The sequence below is a fragment of the Dromiciops gliroides genome, chromosome 2 (genome assembly GCF_019393635.1).
Source record: "Dromiciops gliroides isolate mDroGli1 chromosome 2, mDroGli1.pri, whole genome shotgun sequence".
In the NCBI taxonomy this organism is placed as follows: domain Eukaryota; kingdom Metazoa; phylum Chordata; class Mammalia; order Microbiotheria; family Microbiotheriidae; genus Dromiciops; species Dromiciops gliroides.
In genome coordinates, this window is record NC_057862.1 from 502,885,716 (window position 1) to 502,909,251 (window position 23,536).

The following is a 23,536-nucleotide window of genomic DNA, read 5'->3' on the forward strand; positions in this document are numbered from 1 at the left end:
CAACATTTCAAAGTACCTAAGCTCATAACCTAGCTCTTATGTCATCCAAACTCATTCACCGGGGCAGCTAGGTGGCACAGTAGATAGAGCACCAGGCCTGGCTTCAGGAGGACCTGAGTTCAAATCTGGCCTTGCACACTTGACACTTACTAGCTGTGTGATCCTAGACAAGTCACTTAACCCCAATTGCCTCACCAAAAACCCCCAAATAAACAAACTCATTCACCTAAGATCAGGGAAGAAGAAACACAACAGAGTCAGAAGAAATATAGCTGCCATTCATTTACAATCCTTTGGCAGCCCAGGTGTAAGGAGAAGACAGCCAGAGCATCTCCTGCTTCTGTCATTGACACTGTCTCCCCAACCTGAGGGTTACAGCATTTCTTCCTTCTCACTCAAAAAATTGCTTCCATTAACTCAAGGGTTTTTGTATATAAACCCAGTTCTAGAACAACATCCAGTTAAAAGGCTTTTTATCACCATGTAGTAAGTCAACAGCAGTTAGAGGATGCCTATACATACTCTAAGTCAGAAAGATAAAGGATCATATTTCTACCACATCCCTACCATTGCCCTACCCTGCATTCCCCACTGAGATGCAAGGTATCTGTACTGCTGGTCTTTTATTGAGATGCCACAATATGCTAAACTAAGAGTCATGGAGGTGAGAGTTTCAGACTTGATTTCATCTTGCAGAATGATGATTTTTCTGGAGATTGTAAAGTCCATAAAAGTAGCCAGGTTGGGAAGAATTCATTTAGGTAGAGAAGAATTGAGTGCTAAACTTGAAATTCATGCTGCAAGTGATTCAGGAGTTCAGAGAAGGAAGAATGTATGTATGTAGTTGGTGCAAGTTTCATAGTCAGCCTAGCATGGAACTTGAAGAGTGAAAGAGATTTTAACGTGTCGATGTAATAATAGAGGACATTTTAGATCTGGGGAGAGCATGAACAGAGGACAAGGGAGAATTTGAGTGTGCTTTAGAGTGGCCACAAATAGTTTTCTGAATTTGTATAAGAACTGTTGCCAATGGACAGATTCCCTAACAATGATCAGGGTCCTCAATAAATACTTGGTGATCATGATGATAATGATAGTGGTGGTGTTTATTATGATTTGAATTTAATATCATTTCCCACCACAAATTCAAATAACAGTAGGTGTCAGTAAGGAGATAGAAAAATCCTGTCTATAACAGTTTTGTTTTGTTTTTTCCTTGAGCCTGTAAGTAGATAGAACATATTGATAATGGAAAGACTTCCATAAGTCATTAATGTGGAAAGTAAGAGTATAAAGAGCAAGAACTAGTTCACTTTTGTAGCTGTAGCTTTAGCACCTAGCACAGTCCCTGGCACTTAGTGGATAATTAATGAATGTTTGGAGAATGAATTAATAAATGATTTCCTGTAAAGTATGTGTAAGTGTATAATTTTTTATCTTCTCTAAAACTTGAGTTTCAAACACTTAGAGGGAAAGTGTTCTCGCTTACTCCTCAGAACAAGACACCAAAATGAAATACTATTTTCTTACCTTTGCCCTTTCTCTATACTTTAATTAGCCTGAAGCTTGCTTCTTCAGATTTTAAAAATAAAATGACAAGAATAGGACTTTTCAAAATTCAAAAATGTCCCCTTTAAATGCAGAGAAATGTATATTCTGTTGAAAAATATAAAATTGGGTGTCCTTTCTTATGAAGGAATCTTTACACCTCAAGTTTGTCTTAATTATGTACCCTATGCTTAAGAGCAGACTGACCATCAACTAGAACCAGAAAGACATTTTCCTTCCCCCTGAACTTGTTTTCATATTTGCTTTCAGTGGATTATAAAATGGTGTTCTCCTCTTCTTAGACACATAATTTTACACTTTAGAGACAGGAGAGAGGACCCAGCACCATTATGTTTTTATATTGCAAGTTGTCTGTGCCCTTATCTAATTGAATAGACAAAAGATGAGAAACCAGATTCCCAAGCCTCACTTTTGGGAAAGATTTTTACTTTAATTTTTGCATGGGTTTGTATCCTGATGGTGTGAGAATCAATGTTCTAGTTCTTAAAATTAAAATTCAAAAGTCAGATACTTCTATCAGCATGTTTAGTGTTTTTATGGTTTTCAGGGAGCTGGGGTTGGGGTGGGACCAAGAGTAGTTTTTGTGTGTATCAAAAGTAAGTGGGCAAAGTTTGAAATATTTCCATGCAATTTCTAGTATGGAATAGTCAACTGGAATAGCAAAGACAAAAACAAAAAAACACAGTAAAATGGAAATAGAAGATCTGGATTTTAATTCTAGCCTTTCCCATAATTAGGTATATGAACAAATTACTTTTTCAATGTAGACTTCAGCTTCCCCAACTGAAGAATTGGGAGGCTTATCTATTTGATCCCTGAGGCTTCGTCCAGCTGGAAGATTCTATGACATAAAAGCTACATTCCAATTATTTTAGAGGAGCATCCTTTACTTTTGTCTCTGATCCCCTTTTCTAATCCTATTCTACTCCCATTGAGTTATTCAGGTATAAACATTAAGGTTCCTGTACCATTTTTTGAAACTAACTCACGTAATGTACTAATATACATCACCCTCCTTAAATGGAGGTCCCAGGAGAAACCTTCTACCTTCAAATCAGAGAGACAGGCCCCTAGAAGCAGAGAGGTCTGCCAGTGTAGAATTCAGGGCTGAAGTGATCTTCCAGAATAAAGTTATCTGGGGTATGGTGGAGAAATAGAGAGGAAATGAAGAGATGGCTGATCTGGGTTCTTAAATGGAAGTCCTAAGAGAAGCCCAATGAGGGGGAGGACCCCTAGGGGGAAGGGCACTTCCAACCCAAAGTGTGAGTTCCAGATGGAAATTATCTTCTATTTTGTAGAAGTTCAGAAAAGTATAGCTGAGCGGAAAAATTCCTAACAATTAGAACTCTACAAATGTGGGTGGACTAAGATACTCAGAATTGGCTTCCTTCCTCTTAGAAGTCTTTAAGCAGAGACTGGATGATCACTTGCTTATAGAGTTTATTCCTTTAGGAAATGGAATGAACTAGGTATCTGGTGAGGTCCCTTCCAAGTTTAAATTCTGTGATTCTATAATTCTGCTATAGGAAAAAAAAAAGATATTTATATAAATTACTATAATACAAGGAGAGAGAGAGGCTGTTTGGTGTACTGGATATAGGACTATTCTTGGAGTCAGGATAACCTAAGTTCAACTCTTTGTTCTGACATATACTAGCTCTGAGACCATAGGCAAAGTATGTAAAACCTCTTCTAGGAGGCAGAATAGCATAGTTGATGGAACGCTGGGCTTGGAATCAGGAGTTTTACAAAACAAATGCTTCAAGACAATAGGTTAGAGATGGCTTGCCCATCCGAATTAGTGGAGTGAATTTATATATCATTGAAAGCACAGGTACAAACAAATACAAGGTAAAGTAAGATAAACCCAAAGAAGAGTTCCAAGTAATCTTCCATAAGGTATTTGAAGAGAAGGAGATCAGTTTGACTTGAGAGTGAGGGAGAGAGGAGGGAAGGGTTTCAGGTTGTCCTTCACAGAGGACATAGCACCTCAGTTGATTTTTAAAGAAAAGGAAAGACTTTAGCACCGGGCAGGAAGGGGAGACCCTCTTCCTGTGCCTGAGAAGTGACATTTGCAAAGGCATGGAATTGGGAGTGTACAGGAAAAGAACAATATAGACAGGTAGTTTGGAGTCAGATTAAGGAAGGGTGATAATGAACTCCTCTATGGCCATGTTCCAAGTCTATACTGTAATGATTGGAATGACGCCACCTACTGGAGACTTACTATAGGAAAGCTCCACCATGAGGAAAATGCCTCAGAGGGCAAGGCCATGTGGCTTTTCCCTTGGCGTCAGGAAGTGACGTTTGCTCATGGGTGTTGTCTATCAAGGCTACCAGCCAATCAAATTGAGAAGCCTCCTATTTTCTGGGAGGAGACAGGAAGGAGGAAAGAGGGCCTGTGCGAAGAGCTCGGTCTCTCTTTTGGGTTCCTGACTTGATGGTGGTGGTGGTGGCAGAGGACTTCACAGGAAATTTGAGGAAAGATAGGAATGCCAGGCTGTTGGAATTCTGTTCTCAATCTTTCTCTTTCTATTTTTCAATAACCCTTAAAAACCTAAACTCATTTTATCAGTGATTTTAGTCAGTTTCTCCCAAAACTGGGGGAACAGATTAGAATCCACTTTTAGAATCTTAAAATACACAATACTCAATAGTCAAGGGCATGATAATATATCTCTAATAGCACATAAATGTCCTTGTAAGTTGATAATACATTGATAATTGTATTATCATTGATTTAACAAAACCTTGACTGCAAAATGTTTCTCCCCTTTAAGAAATTTGTCCGTTTTAAAATGAAATCCTAATCCTCTGACACTGAAATAAATAAATAAATGAAAATAGAAGAAATCTACCCACCCCAATGTGTAGTTTGTCCCATGCTCCATCTCCCACCACTGCTTTTCCAAAGCCTGAGGGAGAAGAGGAACCCCAGCCGCTCTTCCAGAACAGTGTTGTTTTGCCACTTCTGGTTGCTATGAGACTAGGTACTCTGATGAGAACTTTGAAACTGCAGCCTCAGCCATCTGTAAAATGAGGGGGTTGGACTAGCTCATCTCTAAGGTCTCTTCTAGCTCTAAATTCTATGATCCCTAGACACAAGAGAACACAAGTGATATAAGCAAAGTCCTAAACCACTAATACATATTGTGTGTATGTAGATGCAGCCTTAACTGTAGCATTTGTGTTATTTAATCAGAAAATAGATAATAAACACTTATTGTGTACAGTGTATATTGTGGGGGAAAGGGGTTGGTTGAAGGGGAATAAGAGACTATAATAACAGCAAACATTTCTGTGCTACTTTATGAATATATTCTGTTATTTTGATTATCACAACAACCCAATGACATCTGGGATATTATCATCCCCATTTTTTTTTAATTTTTTTTTTAGTGAGGCAATTGGGGTTAAGTGACTTGCCCAGGGTCACACAGCTAGTAAGTGTTAAGTGTCTGAGGCTGGATTTGAACTCAGGTACTCCTGAATCCAGGGCCAGTGCTCTATCCACTGTGCCACCTAGCTGCCCCATTATCATCCCCATTTTACAGAGAAGGAAACTGAAGATCAGAGAGGTTATAAATGACTTGCTCAGGGTCACACTGCTGGTAAATGCTGGAGGTAGGATTTGAATCAAGGTCCTCCTGATTCCAAGCCCAGCGTTCCATCAACTATGCCATTCTGCCTCCTAGAAGAGGTAAAAGACACATTTATTAGCTTCTATTACATCTAGAGAAATAATATTTGTATGTATGAGTTAAAAGCAAAAAAACAACATATAAAATAAGCCATTTAGACAAATATTATATTTAGTCTACATATTTCTTTTTCAATTTATTATTTATTTTTGACATCTTTTAGTTCCAATTCTTTTATACTCTAGCCCCTCCCCCACTCATAGAGAAGATAAGCAATATTATATTAATTATACATGTGGAATCTTGCAAAACATATCTCCTTATTAGTCATGGGTTTTTTTAAGCAAGAAAAATAAAGTGAAAATATATACTTCAATTTGCACTCAGAATTCTTCAGTTCTTTCTCTGGAGGTAGATAGCATTTTTCATCATGAATCCTTTGGAATTGTCTTAGATCATTGTAATGATCAGAGTAGCTAAATCTCTCAGTTGATCATTGTTACAATGTTGCTGTTACCGTGTACAGTGACATTCTGGTTCTGCTCACTTTACTCTGCATCAATTCATATAGGAATTCCAAGGTTTTTCTGAAACCATTCTATTTGTCACCTCTTATAGCACAGTTGTTCAACCATTCCCCAATTACTGGGCATCCTCTCAATTTCCTATTCTTTGCCACCACAAAAAGAGCAGCTATAAATATTAGTCTTCATATTTCTCAAGTCAATGTGGTATACAAGTGATGAGTACACCTATTTTACCTAGAGCAAGTCACTTTGCAACCTTAGTTTCCTCATCTGTAAAAGGTGGGCATTGAATTTAAATTATCTCTATTGTCCCCCACAACTTACATCCTATGAATGAGTAATAGGTGTACATTTGACAAAGAAATAGTCAGTCAACAAGCATTTATTGAGTACCTCCTATATGCCAGACACTATGCTAAGTGCTGTGATACAAAGAAAGGTAAAAGACAATCCCTATTCTCAAGGAGTTCTAATAGGGGAGACAACATGCAAACATCTACATACAAACAAAATATATACAGGCTAATTTGAAGATGATCAATTGAGAGAAAGAATTAGCATTAAAGGGGACTGGGAATGGCTTCTTTCAAAAGATGTGATTTTTGTTCAGAGTTAAAGAAAGCCAAGAAAGTCAGGAGACAGAGATGCAGAGGGAAAGAATTCCAGATATGGGGGAAATCCAGAGAAATTCAGATTCAAGAGATGGAGTCTTATGTTAGGAGCAGCAAGAAACCAGTGTCAATGATTTGCAGAATATGTGAAGAGTATTAAGGTTTAAGAAGACTTAAATTGTAGAAGGAGGCCAGATCATTAAAGGTTATGAAAACCAAACAACAAATTTTACATTTGATTCTGGTGGTGTTAGGAAGACGCTGGTTTTTATTGATTAAGAGAGTTGACAAGGTCAGACATGTACTTTAAGAAGATCAATTTGACAAATGAATGGAGAATGAATTGGAGTCAAGACTTGAGATAGGGAGATCAACCAAAATTCTGTTGAAATAGTCCAAGCATGAAGTGATGAAGGTCTGAACCAAATTAGTGGCAACATCAGAGGAGAGAAAAGGGAATATATGAGAGAAGTTATAAAGGTAAAATTGACAGGACATGATAAAAGATTGGATATGGGTTAGGGAGTGAGGAATCTAGTATGCCACCGAGATTGTGATCCTAGGTAAGTGGAAAGGTAGATGAAAATCCAGCAAAGGAGAATAAGAAGAAGCAATTGGGTAGTTAGGAAGAGAACCAGAATAATGTAGTGTCATAGAAATCTAAAAAGAAAAGATATCGGGGGGCAGCTAGGTGGCGCAGTAGATAAAGCACTGGCCCTGGATTCAGGAGTTCCTGAGTTCAAATCCGGCCTCAGACACTTGACACTTACTGGCTGTGTGACCCTGGGCAAGTCACTTAACCCCCACTGCCCCGCAAAAAAAAAGAAAAAAAGAAAAGGCATCAGTGAGAAAAGGGTTATTTCCAGGGTCAAAGGCTGCCGAGAGGTCAAGAAGGATGAGGATAGAGAAAATATGATTGGATTTGGCAATTAAGAGATCATCGGTAACTTTGGAGAGAGCTGTTTCAGTTGATTACAGAAGTCAAAAGGTATATTAAGAGCTGAGAAGAGAATCAGAAGAAAATAAGTGGAGTTATCACTTATTGATGGCCTTCTTAAGGAGTTTAGCCACAAAAGGGTAGAAGTCAAAGAGAGGCAGAATTCATCTTAATATTTAAAAAAAAAAAAACCTCTAAAAATGGGAACTTTCCAAAGTGGAACAAGTTGTCCTTTACAAAAAGTGTTCCAAAAAGTACTGATTATCATAGTCACCACCCTAGTTCAGGTCTTTACCACCTGTCTCCTGTTCTACTGTAAATTAGTGTTTCATATCTTTTACTCAATCTTTTCCCCTCTCCAATCTGTCTTCCAAACAAATAGATATTACTGACCCCCAGGTCTAAACATGACATTCTCCTGCCTCTAGGATAAAATACAAATGGCTCTGGTTGGCTTTTAAAGCCCTTCACAATCCAGCTCCATTCTCCCCTTCCTGGGTTTATTTTCACATTTCTCCCCATGCACACTGCATTTCTATCAAACTAGCCTACTTCCAGTTTCCTATGTGTGGCATTCCATTTCCCATCTTCATTTCTTTGTATGAGCCATACCTCATGCCTGGAATTCATACCCTCCTGACCTCTGCCTCATAGAATCTCTAGTTTCCTTCAAAGATCAACTCAGCTGGGCAGCTAGGTGGCACAGTGGATAAAGCACCGGCCCTGAATTCAGGAGGACCTGAGTTCAAATCCAGCCTCAGACACTTCACACTTACTAGCTCTGTGACCCTGGGCATGTCACTTAACCCTCATTGCCCTGCAAAAAAAGAAAATCAATTCAACTTCTATATCCTCTAAGAAGACTTTCTGGATCACATCAGGGACTAGAACCTTTCTCTCAGAAATAACTCTGTATCTATTTCGTTTATATTTTCTATTTAATTTTCTGTGTACATGTTGTTCCTTCCCGGTAGAAGGTAGGCTCCTTCAGGGTTAAGTATTGTTTCATTTATGCCTCTGAATCCCTAATTCCTGGTTCTTAATCAGTATTTTATAAAAAGATGAATGGATACATTTTTGTTCAATTACAGATCAGACTCCATAACCTTTCCAACTCTAAAATTCTTACTTTCAGGGAAGTAAAGTCACTGTACACTGAAATAATCAGGAAAAGCATAACAAAAAGGGTTCTAGGCCCTGATGGATTGATAGTACTCAACTAGGTAGAGAGAAAGAAGCAGGGACTTTCATATAGGGGAAGGTTTTTGTTGTTGTTTGTTTGTTTTTTTAAATCATTGGTCTTAGCTGTTGACATCCTCCCCCCAACACCCACCCCCACTACTTGAACAAAATAAACCAGCACAAATTTAATAAAAATCTTTATCATAAATATAAATAATCCAACAACAAATTCCCTTATTGTCCATGCCTGAAAATCTGCATCTTAAGCTCTGCATCTGCATTTTAAGCTCATTATCTCTCTGGAAGGAGGTAAGAGTCCTGTTTCATCTTCACTCTTCTGGACACATTTTGTCATTCCACTGATCTAAGTTCTAAAGTCTTTTAAAGTCTTTTTAAACTTTTTGTCATATAAATTGTTCTCCTACTTCTCACTTAGTTCTACAGCAGTTCATAGAGGTCTTCCTGGTTTCCTCTGAAACTATCTATTTCACTATTTCTTATAGCACAATAATATTCCATTACACCAATATACCAGATCTTTTTAACCATTTCCCAAAAGGAGGATAGCCCTTTAATTTCTGGTTTTTAGATAGATAGATATATTTGTACATCTAAGTCCCTTTCCTCTTTCTGTTATCTCTTTGGCACATAGGCCTAGTAGTAGGACAACTAGCTCAAAGAGTACACAAAATTTAGTAGCTTTGAGGATATAGTTCTAAATTACTTTCCAAAATGGAGGGACTAATTCATAGCTCAACCAACAGTGTACTAGTTTAGGGGAACTTTCCATCACAGGAAAAGCATATATTCTTAATTGCTTACCCAGCTATCTCCTTGTCCCTTTCTTATTTGATAGGAAGAGGCATTCTGTCTGTTGCATAGTTTCATTACTACTTCAATTAATAAACACACATTTGAACACTATAAACATATTTTCATATATATACAAATGCATATATACATACATAAAATAATATATATTCATAAAATAACTTTGCTTTTTTATCATGACTTTGACTTCCCTAGTCATTTGGATAAATACAAAAATATATAACTATATACCTATGCCTATATTTTTATATTTATCTAAATGGTTTATATATTTATAAGTTTATTATATGGAATACTATAAATATACTATGTAATATAAGACATTTACCATTAATGAATTAAAATAGATTTATCTATTTATCTAAATGACTAGAGAACTCAGTCATTATAAAAAAAATAAAAAGCAAAGGTCTTTTTCATACTTTGTACAAGAGATTTGTGAATTCATCTTGTTGAAGATGACAAAGATCCAAGATGGCAGAGCAGCAGAAAGAAGTACAATGAGCCCTTCCCCCCTATCCAGCTCCTCCAAATAGATCTATAAAATGTACCAGACTGAATCCCAGTTGGGAAATCCAAAGGAAAAAATCACAGTGACTCATTTCTCCAGCTCCATTCAGCATAGATAGACATTAAAGTCCTATGGACAATGGAGATAGATTCTGGCCAGGCTTACACCACAGAAAGCATTCAAGAACTGGAAGAGGCTATACAATAGGGCAAACAGAGGTGCCAAATCCAGCATAAATGTGCCTAAACTTCTTTAGGGTGCAGAAACTGGTGCTCACTTGCAACTCTGTCATTTCTTATCCAGTTCTAAGTCACAGATCCACAATAAACTGAGGAGACCTTTGCCTACAGGTCCAGGATGAGTAGTAGACATAGGTATTAGCCAGTGTACTCAGAAAAGAGAAAAGTTCAGGTGTAAGCAGCAGCTGTGTGACTCAGACCTACTCAAGAAAAGGGCAGGATCTCAATTCCAACTTCCAGCCCAGTCTGTAGACTACAGAGGAGTAACCAGAGCAGGAATCCCAAATCAAGAAGAAGCAAAGACTGCTGTCACTCTGAACCAACAGAGATTTCTAGCTGGTTGATAGTGGCTGAGTCCAGTAGCAGTCTACTGGAACTCTAAATGGGGCAAGTGAATAGGTACATTTCTCAGACTCAAACATAAGTCAAGAACTTGCAGGGATTAGACCTGGGATTGGGGGGTGGGAAACAGGTAGCAGCAATCAAACTTTCCCTGGATCAGAACACTTGGGAACTACAAAAAGCTTGCAAGTCCCCAGCCTGAGTTATCTCCGAGACTGTAGAATAACATAACTAATAATACCCCCAAAGAAAATAGCAACAAGAACAGCCTAGATAGACTTCCCTCCAGAACTGTATAGAGTCAGACCCTAATATTGTCTGAAGTCTGGAAGTAAGATGGAAAAAAAGAGGAAGCAAAAAAAGGAATCTTACCATAAAAAGCTTTTGTGATGACAGAGATCCGTAACATCTATAAGCTAAGCCTCAAAGAAAAACACAGCTAGGCTACAAATTCAAATAGAATTCCTGGAAAGATAAATCAAGAGTTTTGGGAAAGAGTTAAGAATAATTTTTAAATGAAATGAGAATACTAAAGGAAAAAATAGAAAAGAAAAGAGTAATTGGAAAAAAAATAATTGAAGGGGAATTAATAGCTTGTCACAAGAAGTATAAAACCTTGCTGAACCAAAGAATAAATCCCTCAAAAGCAGACCAGACAGAATTCAGTGACTCTTTGAGACCACAAAACAAATGTTAAAACAAAATAAAAAGACTAAAAAATACAAGAAAATGTAGGTTATCTCATAGAAAAAAAACTGACCTGGAAAAACAGATTGAGAGGAGATAATTTAAAAATCACTGGACTACTTGAAAACCAAAGAGAGAGACACACACACAGAGAGAGAGAGAGAGAGCCTAACCCTTCACATTTTAAGAAATCATTAAATAAAACTTCTTAAAGTTCTTAGAAACAGAAGGCAAAGTAGAAGTAGAAAGAATCCATCTTACTTCAAAAAAGAAACCCCAAAACGAAAATTCTAGGAATATTATAATGCAAATCTAGAGTTTCCAGGTCAAAATAAAATAAAATAATGCAAAGAAGAAAGAAATTATTCAAGTACCAAGGAACTTTAGTCAGTATCATACAAAATTTAGAAATAACAATGTGAAGGAGCAGAAAACTAGTAATGTGATATTTCAGGAGGCAAATATAGGCTTAATGCCAAGAATAACTTATCCAGCAAAACTGAATAGAGGAGAAAAAAAGGGATCTTTAATGAAATTGAGGACTTTCAAGCATTTTTGATTAGAAGATTAGAGCTGTATAGAAATTCTGAAGTGCAAATACAATACTCAACAGAATTATAAAACAGTAAACATGCACAAAAAAGTAAAAATACAGATAAATTGTTTGCATTCTAATATGAGAAAATTATGCAAGTGTCCCTTTCAAACCTGTCACCAGGGGCAATAGAAAAAGTCTAATTAGAGAGGGGGGTCCTGAATGTAGTTCTATTATGTCCTGATATTAAAGGAAAAATGGAGAGATAGACACAGGAATACTTTAGATGTGGAGAAAGGTTAGCAAAAACTATCGCCTATAATTGGGTACACAAGTAGAAGTCTTCATAAAGAAGAAGAAAAGGGTAATGGGAGTGGGTGACACTTGAGCTTTATTCTCATCTGAAGTGGCCAAAGGAAAAAAGAATACACACAGTATTGGGTACAGAAATACATTTTACTAATCCAAAAATAATAGGGAAAAGGGACAAGGTGGGTTAAGAATGAGGGCAAATTAAGGGAGGGGTTGGTCCTAGGCAAAAAACCAAAAACCAAAAACAAACAAACCTCTTTTGTGATGATAATCCTTTCAGATTCCTATTCTTTGTCAACAACTGGGGAATGACTGAACAAGTCATGGCATATGGAATACTACTATGTTTCAGGAAATGATGAAGGGGATGGTTTCATAGAATCCTGGTAAGGCTTAAATGAAGCAGTAGAGAGTGAAGTGAAAAGAATCAGGAGAATAATTTATACAATGACAACAATATTATAAAGACAGACAACTTTGAAAAACAGGTGCTATGATGAGTGAAATAAATAATAATAATTATGGAGGATTCATATAGAGGTGATGGACGCAGTTATATAATGACACTTTTTTTTAGACATGGCCAATGTAGAAATGTTTTTGCTTGACTATGTATGTTTGTAAGAGGGATTTTTTTTTCTTTCTTTCTCAAGGAGGGTTTTGTGTAGTAGGAGGGAAAGAAGGAAGTTGTTTGCGGATTGAAAAAAATGTAATATGACGATACTGAGAAAAATATTATATGTACTTGATGGAAGTTGAAGAAGCATTTCTCTTCTGTTTATGAAAACCATGCCCCTGCCTCTAAGAAGAACTATGTAAACTTTTTCAGTCAGGTGCTTGATATTCTTTTACTCAAAAATCTTTCAGTATCCTTCAAACTACCACCTCATCAGAAAGCTTTATACTGCCTATAAACTTATTTAACCCACTGATAGAAATATGGAGTAATATTGAATTAAGAACATTACTATTGAGCAGTACTGAAATGCTTAACCACTGATAGCTCTTCATTTATTGACCCTCCAAACCTACCATTTTATTACCTAAATATATCTCAGTTGATCATTTATGCTTCCACAGAATCATAGAATGTCAGAATTTTTAAAATCCTATTTCTGAAGAAGAATATCTTCTACAGTATCACTAACAAGTGATTATCCAGACACTGCATGAAAGCCCCAATAAGGAGAAAAAAGCACTCTAAGACTGTTCTAATTATCAGAAAGGAGCAGCTAAGTGGTACAGTGGAAAGAATACTGGCCCTGAAGTTGGGATGACCTAAGTTCAAATCTCACCTCGGAGACTTACTAGCTACGTGACCCTAGGCAAGTCATAACCCCAATTACCGTATACATCCAGGGCCATCTCCTATCATCTTGGTCTATATCTTGCCACTGAACCCAGATGGCTCTGGAGGAAAGAGGGAGGTTAGTGACTCTGCACAGCCCTCCCTCACTTAAATCCAATTCACTGCTAGTCATGACATCACCCTGATGCCATAGTCCTCTTCAAGAACAAAGGACAAACAACAACAACAATTAACAGAAAATTTTCCTTATGCTCAACCCAAAGTACACTTTCTGCAATTCCAACCGATTGTTTGTTCCTCTATTCTTTGGGGCCAAGCAAAATTATATGCCTCTATCCCATGACAATACATTAAATACCTGAAATCAGCTAGCATTCCTCACCCCATCCACAATCCCATCTTCTAAGCTCAAGACTAAGCGTCCCCAATTGTGAGGAAAAATAATGGAAATCATGATAACATAACAGCTGTTGCTTCTCTCCTATCTATAAACCTGTCACTGTCCTAAAAGTAACATAAATTAAATTAGCTTTGTATGACATGATCTTCCAAAAAGACCTAAGACAAACAAAGCAAGATGTTTTAAATTCAGCAACTTCTGATTTTTCAATGTTTATTTAATAATTGATTTGATATTCCTACTATTCATGCAATGATTTTTTAAAATCATCTTGGAGCTTGTCTTTCCATATTTTAGATGTTGGACCTTTACCAATATTTAGGCAACTCATTCATCTTCTATGAGCTTTTAAAATGAATAGCTAGGGGGCAGCTAGGTGGCGCAGTGGATAAAGCACTGGCCTTGGATTCAGGAGGACCTGAGTTCAAATCCAGCCTCAGACACTTGACACTTAACTAGCTGTGTGACCCTGGGCAAGTCACTTAACCCTCATTGTCCTGCAAAAAAAAAAAAGTAATAGCTAATGCCTCCATAGTAACTGTAATCTTATATGCCATTAAAGGCTGCATCTAGGTGACTTCTTCAGATAACCCTTGATGAGTTCCTCTTTTTTCTCTTTGCACTTGTCTTCCAACCATCTTAACACAAAGCAATCAATGACCTGATGACCAGGTGTTCTGTACTCAGCACTGTATCAAGTGTTACTGGGGACAGAAGAAGAGAATGGTCTTTGCCCTCAAGGAACTTACAATATAGTTGAGAAAACGTCTAACAAAAGTGAAATAATCAGGGTCAGATAGGTGGTGCAGTGGATAGAGCACCGGCCCTGGATTCAGGAGGACCTGAGTTCAAATCCGGCCACAGACACTTTACACTTACTAGCTGTGTCACCCTAGGCAAGTCACTTAACCCCAATTTCCTCACAAAAAAAAAGTGAAATAATCTGAGAGCAGTCTCAATTTCTTCACCTTCATTTCTCACCTAAATACATTTATTTGAACTTCTCTATCAAGTCCCTAGTACCCTCATCATCCCATAAGATCAAATCAGCCTTGGTGCTCACTTCATCAGTCTTCTCTGCCCCTCTGATCAGAGGGCAGAGCAAAGAGCTTTTCTCAAAACCTCCATTTAAAGAGAGTAAACTAGTCAGCCATCGCTTCATTTCCCACCCAGGTGCATTCTTTTGGATCTCTCTATTGTGTTCCTTCTTTCTCCATTCCCTTCAGCTTCCTTTTGTGTGTTGTCTTTCCCTCTATTAGACTGTAAGATCCTGGAGGGCAAGATCTGTCTTTCTTTTTCTTATTTGTGTTCAAAGAGCTTAGCACAGTGCTTAGAACATAGCAAGGCTTTATAAATGTTTATTGACAGTGTAAAATTAAAGGATAGGACTAGAGAAACTCTTAGATCTCCTTTAGTTCTTAAAATCCATGACTGATACTATCATTCTGAATATCAGTGTTTGTGTGTATGTATGTCTATGCACACATATATGTATATATAATCTTTGGGCTTACCTATGCAAACAAGGAGAAAGTCTTTACTGTGGCAGGTAAAAGATGAAATGACTGGGGAAAATGAAGATTCTATCTTCCAAGTATATTAATTTATTAAGCAATGCATGCCAATTGTCTAACAAACTGGGACTGGACCTCCTCAGCTTAAGTCTGGATCCCCAATACAGGGGGAGACAGACTTTTATACATTAAAAACAATCAAATAAGGCCCAATTAGTTAAAAGGAAACAATACAACATTAGGTAATCTGACTTCTAATTGGAGGAACGATTGGAGGGAGGGGGAAAGTGAACAGATATAATTCCCTGAATTCAGAAAAGGAGGTGTCCCACTTCCCAGCTATCAGTAAACAATCAAGGGAACCTGGAAACAATAATTGATTGATAAGGGTGACTAAAATTTTCAGACATATGAGTTGCTTGACATGTACAATTATGAGAAAACATCTTTTATAAGTCTTTGGGTTTGACTGGGTTTCTGGTCAGAATAACCTAGGTCATTAATTAAGAGTTGCTAAACACAAGAGGTAGTCCAGTTTCCCATCCATGCAGGGCTAGGTCCAAACAATACACTAAAACTTTCTCCCAATTCCCACAACTGGGACAGAATTTTGACTAGACCCATAATTGAATAGAAAGTAAACTTGTTCCCAGATTGAGTCACAAGATGGACTCAGTGTGGTTCCCACAATTCCCACAATTCCCACAATTAACCACTCGCTATCCTAATCCTCTGAATTCCTTCCTTACCTTATCATTATTGACCACTTTTCTAAAATATAGAAATATGCTTTACAATTACATAAATATAACATATTAGATATGGCAGATTTTATTTAGTTAATTGTCAAGAGAACACATACCTGCCAAATGCTTTATCCCATGACCCCCAACCCTATTAAAAAGTCAAAATACACATATCTTTCTTATTAGGCTATCCAGAGAATTAAGTTCAATTCAGAAGTCTTAAAACCAATTTCAATTCTTTCAAAGTTATTTAGATACTCCAAAAACATGTCAAAATTGTTTTTCCCTCCAAGGGTCCCCATTATTTCAGAACACATTCTTCAACCTAGCCTTTAAAAGGGTCTTCATAGTCTGGTTCTAGGTCATAATTAAACATTTATTTCCAATTATTTGCCTTTGCAACATACTATGTTGCCCCCAAACTGGCCTCCTTGCTTGCCTAAACTTGGAAATCTATCTTCTTCTTCCCCTGTGCCTTTGCACAGACTGTCCTTAAGTTCCTGAAAGGCATAGACTATTTTGTCTTTCTTTGTACCCCCAGTGCTTAGCACAGTGACTACCTAGCACTTCATAAGCCCTTAAAATGTTTATTGACTAACTCCTGGAATGTACTTCCTCCTCACCTCCACCTCTTAAAATCCTGAGATTGTACATCCCTATATTGTAAAGTGTCACCAAGTAAAATTCAAGCTCTTTAAGGAAAAGAAAGGTTTTTTGGTTTGGTTTGGTTTTGCTTTGCTTTGCTTTGCTTTTTAACCTCTAGCACTTAGCTCAGTTCCTTGAATGGGCTAGATGTTTAATAAGTACTTGTTGAATTAAATTGAACTGTGCCCCTGTGTTATCTTATTGCTAGAGTGAGTCTCCCAAGCTTACTTCAATCCAAACCACTACTTTACATAAGAACTTTGAATTTCAAATAAACCTTAGAAGTTATTTAGTCTAAGCCCTCATATTATAAACAAAGAAACTTAAGTGATTTGCAAGTAACTTGAATCCTGTCCAGAGATGGGATTTAACTCCAGATTCTCTGAACTCTGAAAAAAAGAAACAGGAACATATATGGGTTTTGGAGGTGTGAAGTACCACATAGTCACCTTTGCCTTCTTTTCTACAGTAGCTTTGAGAGAAATAAACTCCACTACCCTGAATGCATACATTATGCATTCAGGAAGACTGGGTTTCCCATGAAAGATGCCAGGTTATTATAGAACCCTTATTCTAACTCAGCATTATTTTCATTTCTGGCTTCTGTGGTTTTTCTAGGTTTTAACATCCCTTTTAAATCATAAGCCCTAAAATGGTCATATAACTCTAATCAGAACCTTTGTAGTGCTGAGTTTACTAGAATAGCCTTCCCTTTTTATATGGTATTACTTTAACAATACAGCTTCATTTTTTATAGTATCCTCTAGCAACCATACCACTTTTCCACTGAGATATTTAATCTATACAACTCAAAGTAGAAACTTTACAGATGAAGAAACTGAGAAATCCAGAGTCCCCTACCCCAAAAAGAATAAGAATGTTAGCAAAGATGTACCTAATTGAATCTCTTCATCTCTTTCCTTCCTTCTCTTTCTCTCTGCTTCATTCCCCCTTCTCACTCCTTTCCTCTTCTTCTCTTCCTCTTTCCCTCTCTCCCTCTCTTCCTTTCTACCTCTCTTCCTCTCCCTCTTCCTTCCTGTGTCTCTCTCTCTCCTTTTCTTTCTCCCTCTCTTTCCCTTTTATTCCTCTCCTTTTCATTCCCTTTTCCCCTCACTCACTCCCTCTATTTGCTTTTGTTTTTATTTCTATTTGGTCATTCCACACTCTTGTTTTAGGTAAATGTGTCTCGGCTTTTTGTTAAATCTTCTTTTAAACTTCACAGATAGTGTTTGTTGTTTAAGAATTCTCTCCTATGGCTTCAAGCTACAGATATGTAATAGTGGCATACATGTAACTACCGCTCTGTGCAAGCCCTCATTTTAAGCGTTCCCATAAAAGGGGAGGGGCTAGGATGATGGAGAGGCAATTCCTGTTCAGAAAAAGATTGAAGTAACGAGCTTCTGACTTTTCTTCCAACACTTAGATTAAGTTAAGTGTGAATGATATATGCATTCCAAAGTACATCTCAAAGTAACCTCAGATGTTTTGTAAGAAAAAATATTTAAAGAGGAGTAATTCAATGTATTTTTTTTAAATATTCCAGGGGGAAAAAAGGTGCAAGTCTGTTGATTAAACATTGTCTATGATGGGACTCGGGGGAAGGGAGGGAAGGCTGACTGTGTTTGCCATTAAATAATATATCTAGGTTTCCTGAAACTCACTCCTCCACTCCCACCCCACCCCCCTCCCAGAGACTTCACTTTGCAGAATAAAATGGAATTAAAATATTGTCAATAAATGGTGAGGGAGCTGGTACCACTCAGTGCATTGATAGTCTGTGCATGCAGGATAAGAACATTGACTGCCTGCTAATCTATTCCCAGATGGAGGTGGATGCCGACGAGAAACGCCATCGCACACGCTCCAAAGGGGTTCGAGGTACGTCTGCTGCTTCACTAAATCACTGGAGGCTCCTGCTCAGGGTGACCTTCATCCTCCAGAATCTCTTTGCACGATTCATTCTGACCCCTGCTTTTACACAACCTTTTTGGTAATTTTCTCTAGAAGAGGGGTACTTGTAATAGATGATAAATTTTTATATATTTTCCATCTCTCTGCAGTTCCCGTGGAACCAGCCATACAGGAGCTGTTCAGGTTAGTGCTCTGAGTGTAAAATGTATCCCCATTAGCAATTTAGAAAATTCATGCCTTTTAATGGGTATAATGCACTTTCAAGTTCATTGGTGCTTTGCTCATGCCCTGCTGCACTGATGAAATTAATTCCCTTGAGACTTGCTAATAAAAAGCATCCCCCTTCTTTTTTTTTTCCCTTCAGTTATTTGATTTCTCTCTTTCTGTCTTTGTTGCCCTCCATCTCGACAAAACCTACTGCCTGCTTTTAGTATAATCTCTCGGCAGCACACAACACCTCGGTAATTAATTCTCTTCCCTTTTTTCAGCTGCCCCACTCCTGGCTGTGATGGTAGCGGTCACGTTAGTGGCAAATATGCAAGACACAGAAGGTAATATTGGCGTTCTTTCCACAATGTAACTGGAAGGGTTTGATAACCACCTTGTCTTTCGTGACCTTGTTAAATGACCGGAACCAAATGATGAAAATGATTGGTTGAGTGTTCTTGGAAAACAATACATTCTATACTTGAGGGGTTTTTTGTTTGGTTGGTTGATTTTTTTCCCCTTCCTCTTTCCCTTTGAAATACCCTCCTTTGTCTCACACAGTTACAGTGTTTCTTAGAATATGAGCCAACCTGACCATCTCTGCATACCATAAAGTCATAATAATACAAAAGTCTCAAAATTTTGTATTAGCCAGAAGCTACACACACACACACACACACACACACACACACACACACATATATATATATATATATATATATATATATATATATATATGCAAAGAGATACCCCTACCCATTTTCATATACATCTTTCTAGTAAATGTGTAAATGATTATCATGTGGATGGCATGCTGAAAGGACCCGCCATCACCCACTACTTTACTGACAACTCTTGTTTCTTCCCTCTATTTTCTCTCATTTTCATCATGGTAGGTTTGTAAATCATGTGTGGCAAATTAAAATGTGACCTCAGTGACATTCTTGTGCAACTATGACTTCTGTCATTTAACATAGTTAATATCCGGAAGCAAAGTAGAGGCTTTGGAGCAGAGGCAGTCATGTGATAAGGTTAACTTCAAAGGTCAAAGTCTGGGACAGATCAGTGATAATGAGACTTGGAGATCCAAATGATTATATTATGCTCATAAAGAGTTACTCTAGCTCCTCAATGGGAATGAACTACAGAGGCCCCAAGAAAAGAATGTATTTAGATTATTATTGAAAATAAGGCAGCAAAAAAAATACATGTTATCTAACTGTAACTGAAAGTCACACAGCAATCTAATCTTTCTGTGTTTCTTTACTGGGGGTAAGGGCGGAGCAAGTATTTGAAATACTGCAGTGTGGTAGCCTCCAGAGAAAACCATAACTGTCTTCTGTTAGACAGCTCTCATATTCAAGCCTTGGTTGTGATGGCTGAGAATATTTCTCACACAAGAATATGGTTGAACTATGAAAATTAGTGTAGAAAATTAAATAGCAGATAGTATGACCACTCTTGCTGTCACCAGGAAGTCATGACATTTATTGTGGATTTGTATGCATTTTTTGATAATGCCTATTTTTAGTCACTTAAAAGAAAAAGAGAATTTGTGCAGCAAAGTAGATAGAAGGATAATGTTGAAGTCAGGAAGATCTGAGTTCAAATCTTCCCTTCTTCACATACTAGCTATGTGACTACAGGTGAGTCATCAAACATCTCAGTGCCTCCAGACAGACAACTGTCAAGGACTGTAAGTTATAGGAAAAATCCTGATTGACCTCAGTAAAGGAACTTTCCGTACCAATTTACCCATTTAAATGAAATAATAGAACAAGAAGAAGAAGAAGAAGAATTTAAGTACAAATTCATTATAGATTAGGTTACTACTGATATATATAGCTTATATTCCTTTTAAGAATACTGAAGTTGACTATTACCATGGAACCTAAAAAACCAACTTTATTTCAGTATCTAATAAGCATTTACTTTTCAGAAATATATAGTGGAAAGCAAATAATTATTTTGATTGTCTTTCAGGAAAATTAAGGGACAGAATTGTTAATTACTCAAAAAATTAATCACTGTTCTTTTGTAAAGAAGCAAGAAAATTTTAAGTTAGGAGAGTACATCTGAATTTGTCACACAATAGCTGATATTTAACAAGAACTAAAGAAAAGATAGCTTACTTTTGTTTTTAGAAATAATGTAACTAAAATGAGAAGTTTTTACATTATTTAAATAGTTTTATGAGACCAAACCACACTTTTCATATAAATGGAAAATACATTATTGTTTATTCCCTTTTGAATACAAAGCTGATATGTAGTTAATGAGTGGTATATGTCTTTCTGTTACACTTTCTTGGTCAGTCAATAGTTGAATAAAATCAGTAGGTGAATAATAAGGCAATGTGTACAAAAGGAATTACACAATATGACTTGTGCAAATATTTTATTAATTAGGTATAATTTGAATTATTTAGCAACTAAAATTTGTTCAACATAGTTTCCAATTTGCTATTTTTAACATTTACATATTCTTTGTCAGACTGCATGCTATTTATGTGAGTGTACAAATGTGTGTACACACATAATCTGAGTAATGTATGTTAGAGCGTGTGTGCATATGAAATCTTATACATATCTTATTCCAAATGAACAAAACAAGCAACAGAAGTAAGGGTAAGGAAAGTTAGGCTAGGTGTACTTATAAAATGATAATTCTATATCTTGCTTTTGAGGCATGATTCTGGTTTGTGAGTATGTGAACAGCCTTAATCTTAGATCTGCTAATTAGATGAAATCTTGAGGAGGACTCATAAATGCATGCAAATTTAGAAATGTATGCCAAAAATCCCATTTTCTTAGTTGTTAAAGTTTCTCTCTATTTTTGCTATCTTAATTGTCAATATACTAGTTAGATTATATCCCATTAATTGACTTCTAATTAATTTGAATAGGAATTTCTGATGGATGCATTACAGTATATTGGAAAGAATACACTTTGAGTAATTCAGTAACCAATCCTGCCTTCAAAGGACTGACAGTAAAGTATGTCTTCCACCTCTCAAAAAAGAGGTGGTGGACTATGGGTGTGGAATGAGACGTACATTTTACTATATGGCCAATATCTTGGTTTGTTTTACTAATTTGCACCTATTTACTACAAAGGGAGATTCCTCCTCATGCAGCAGAGGGTTTATGGTGGATCATTGCAAAGTGATATAAAAAAAATGGATAAAACTTTGGAAACAGAAAAAAAGATAAAAGTTAGCATACAGCTTCACTTCAGGATCCCAAAATTCTCATAAAACATGTGTTAAATAAAGCTTTCACTGCCTTCATTCATTCATTCATCCATTCATTCATTCATTTGTTTATTTATTTTAAGGAATGGGCCTGGGAATCAAAGGGCTTAAATTCCAATCTTGTTTCCGACCCAATTCTTTGTGTAACCTTGGACAAATTAGGTCACTACCATGAACTTCACTTTCTTTATCTATAAAATGAAAGTATTGTACTAGATAACATTTAAGATGCTTTATAAATCAAAATTTCTATTATTCTGCTCTTTTTTCTTTTTGCAGAAGTATAATTTACAATGATGCTTCTAGTGGATTTTTAAGAATTTTTTTATTATTCACTTCATCTTAAAAGAATGCATGGTTTTTATTTGTTTGGGACTTCTAATGAATACTATATGGGGGTGGGAGGGAGGCAGCGTGGTACAGGAAAGTAGGTAGCACAGTGGTTTGAGTGCTGGGCCTGAAATCGGGAACAATTATCTTCATGAATTCAAATCCCACCTCAGACATTTACTAGCTATGTGATCCTGGGCAAGTCATTTAAACCTCTTTGCCTCAGTTCCTCATCTGTAAAATGAGCTGGAGAAGGAAATGGAAAACCACTCATATCTTTGCCAAGAAAACCCCAAATGGAGTCATGAAGAGTTGGACACAACTGAAAAATGACTAAACAGCAACATATGTGTGTACCCCCCTCTCTATAGATATATAGATATATACACACACATATATGTAGGTAGGTATGTATGCACTCACATATATACATATATGTGTGTGCATTTATATATCCAGTAGATGAAAAAATTGTATTTGCTTAATAGTACATGTTGGAACAAAGAATGGCAACATGTTGTAGTGTGGAAAGACCACTGGAATTTGAAGGAGATGCTCTGAATTTCCATACTGATTCTGCTATTACAAGATGTGTCGCCTTGGACAAGGAATTTCTTCTCTATCTATGGACCAATGTTTCTTCGCTGTAAAATGAGGTGATTGGACTAAATGATCCCCCTAGAAGTTCCCTTCTAGCTTTAAAATACTGAATATTCTAAATATGTGTTCCCTCCAATTTTGTTGCTCTTTTAAAAATACAGTACTTTGTCTTCTACTCTTCTTTTTTTAAGATTTGACTTTGAGTGCATTTTTAAAAATTAATGAATTCCAATTAAGATAATAATGTTCCTCAATTCGTAACGCAAATCCATTTGCTACAATATTTCAAATATTCATGTGTCATTAGAGTGATTACTTCCTCTTCCAATGCACTTCACAATCCCTTTACACCTTAGCAGATAGCATTCATAAGCTATAGTTCCCCACCTCCCCACTCCCCCCAAAAATATGACCCAATAGCTAATCTTCTAATTTGCCCTGAATTAAAAGATATTCATTTCATCACCTGCACCATACTTAAAGCCCTTCTAGTTGACAGGATCTACCAAAACCTGGGTCCTCCTAAACATATCCCCCAAGAGGTCAAAGTCACATTCATAAAATAATGCGGCATTCATTGGAGGAAGATTTTGGCTGAGCAATTAATTCTAACTCAATTGACTTTGAAACAAAAATTAAGTCCTTTATCAGGTATTTTGGGGGAAAACAGCAAGGTCAGAGGTCAGATGTCAAGTTT

At 36.8% G+C, this 23,536-nt stretch overlaps 1 protein-coding gene across 1 annotated transcript in view; it reads left to right on the forward strand.

Moving 5' to 3' along the window:
• The window catches only part of MYT1L (myelin transcription factor 1 like), a 730,598-nt gene that overhangs the window by 405,999 nt on the left and 301,063 nt on the right, over positions 1 to 23,536 (forward strand). Inside the window, exons 8-10 of the mRNA XM_043981893.1 lie at positions 18,362 to 18,416; positions 18,599 to 18,632; positions 18,938 to 19,000. Of these exons, the coding sequence (XP_043837828.1) occupies positions 18,362 to 18,416; positions 18,599 to 18,632; positions 18,938 to 19,000 (152 nt within the window). The remainder of the gene's footprint in view (positions 1 to 18,361; positions 18,417 to 18,598; positions 18,633 to 18,937; positions 19,001 to 23,536) is intronic.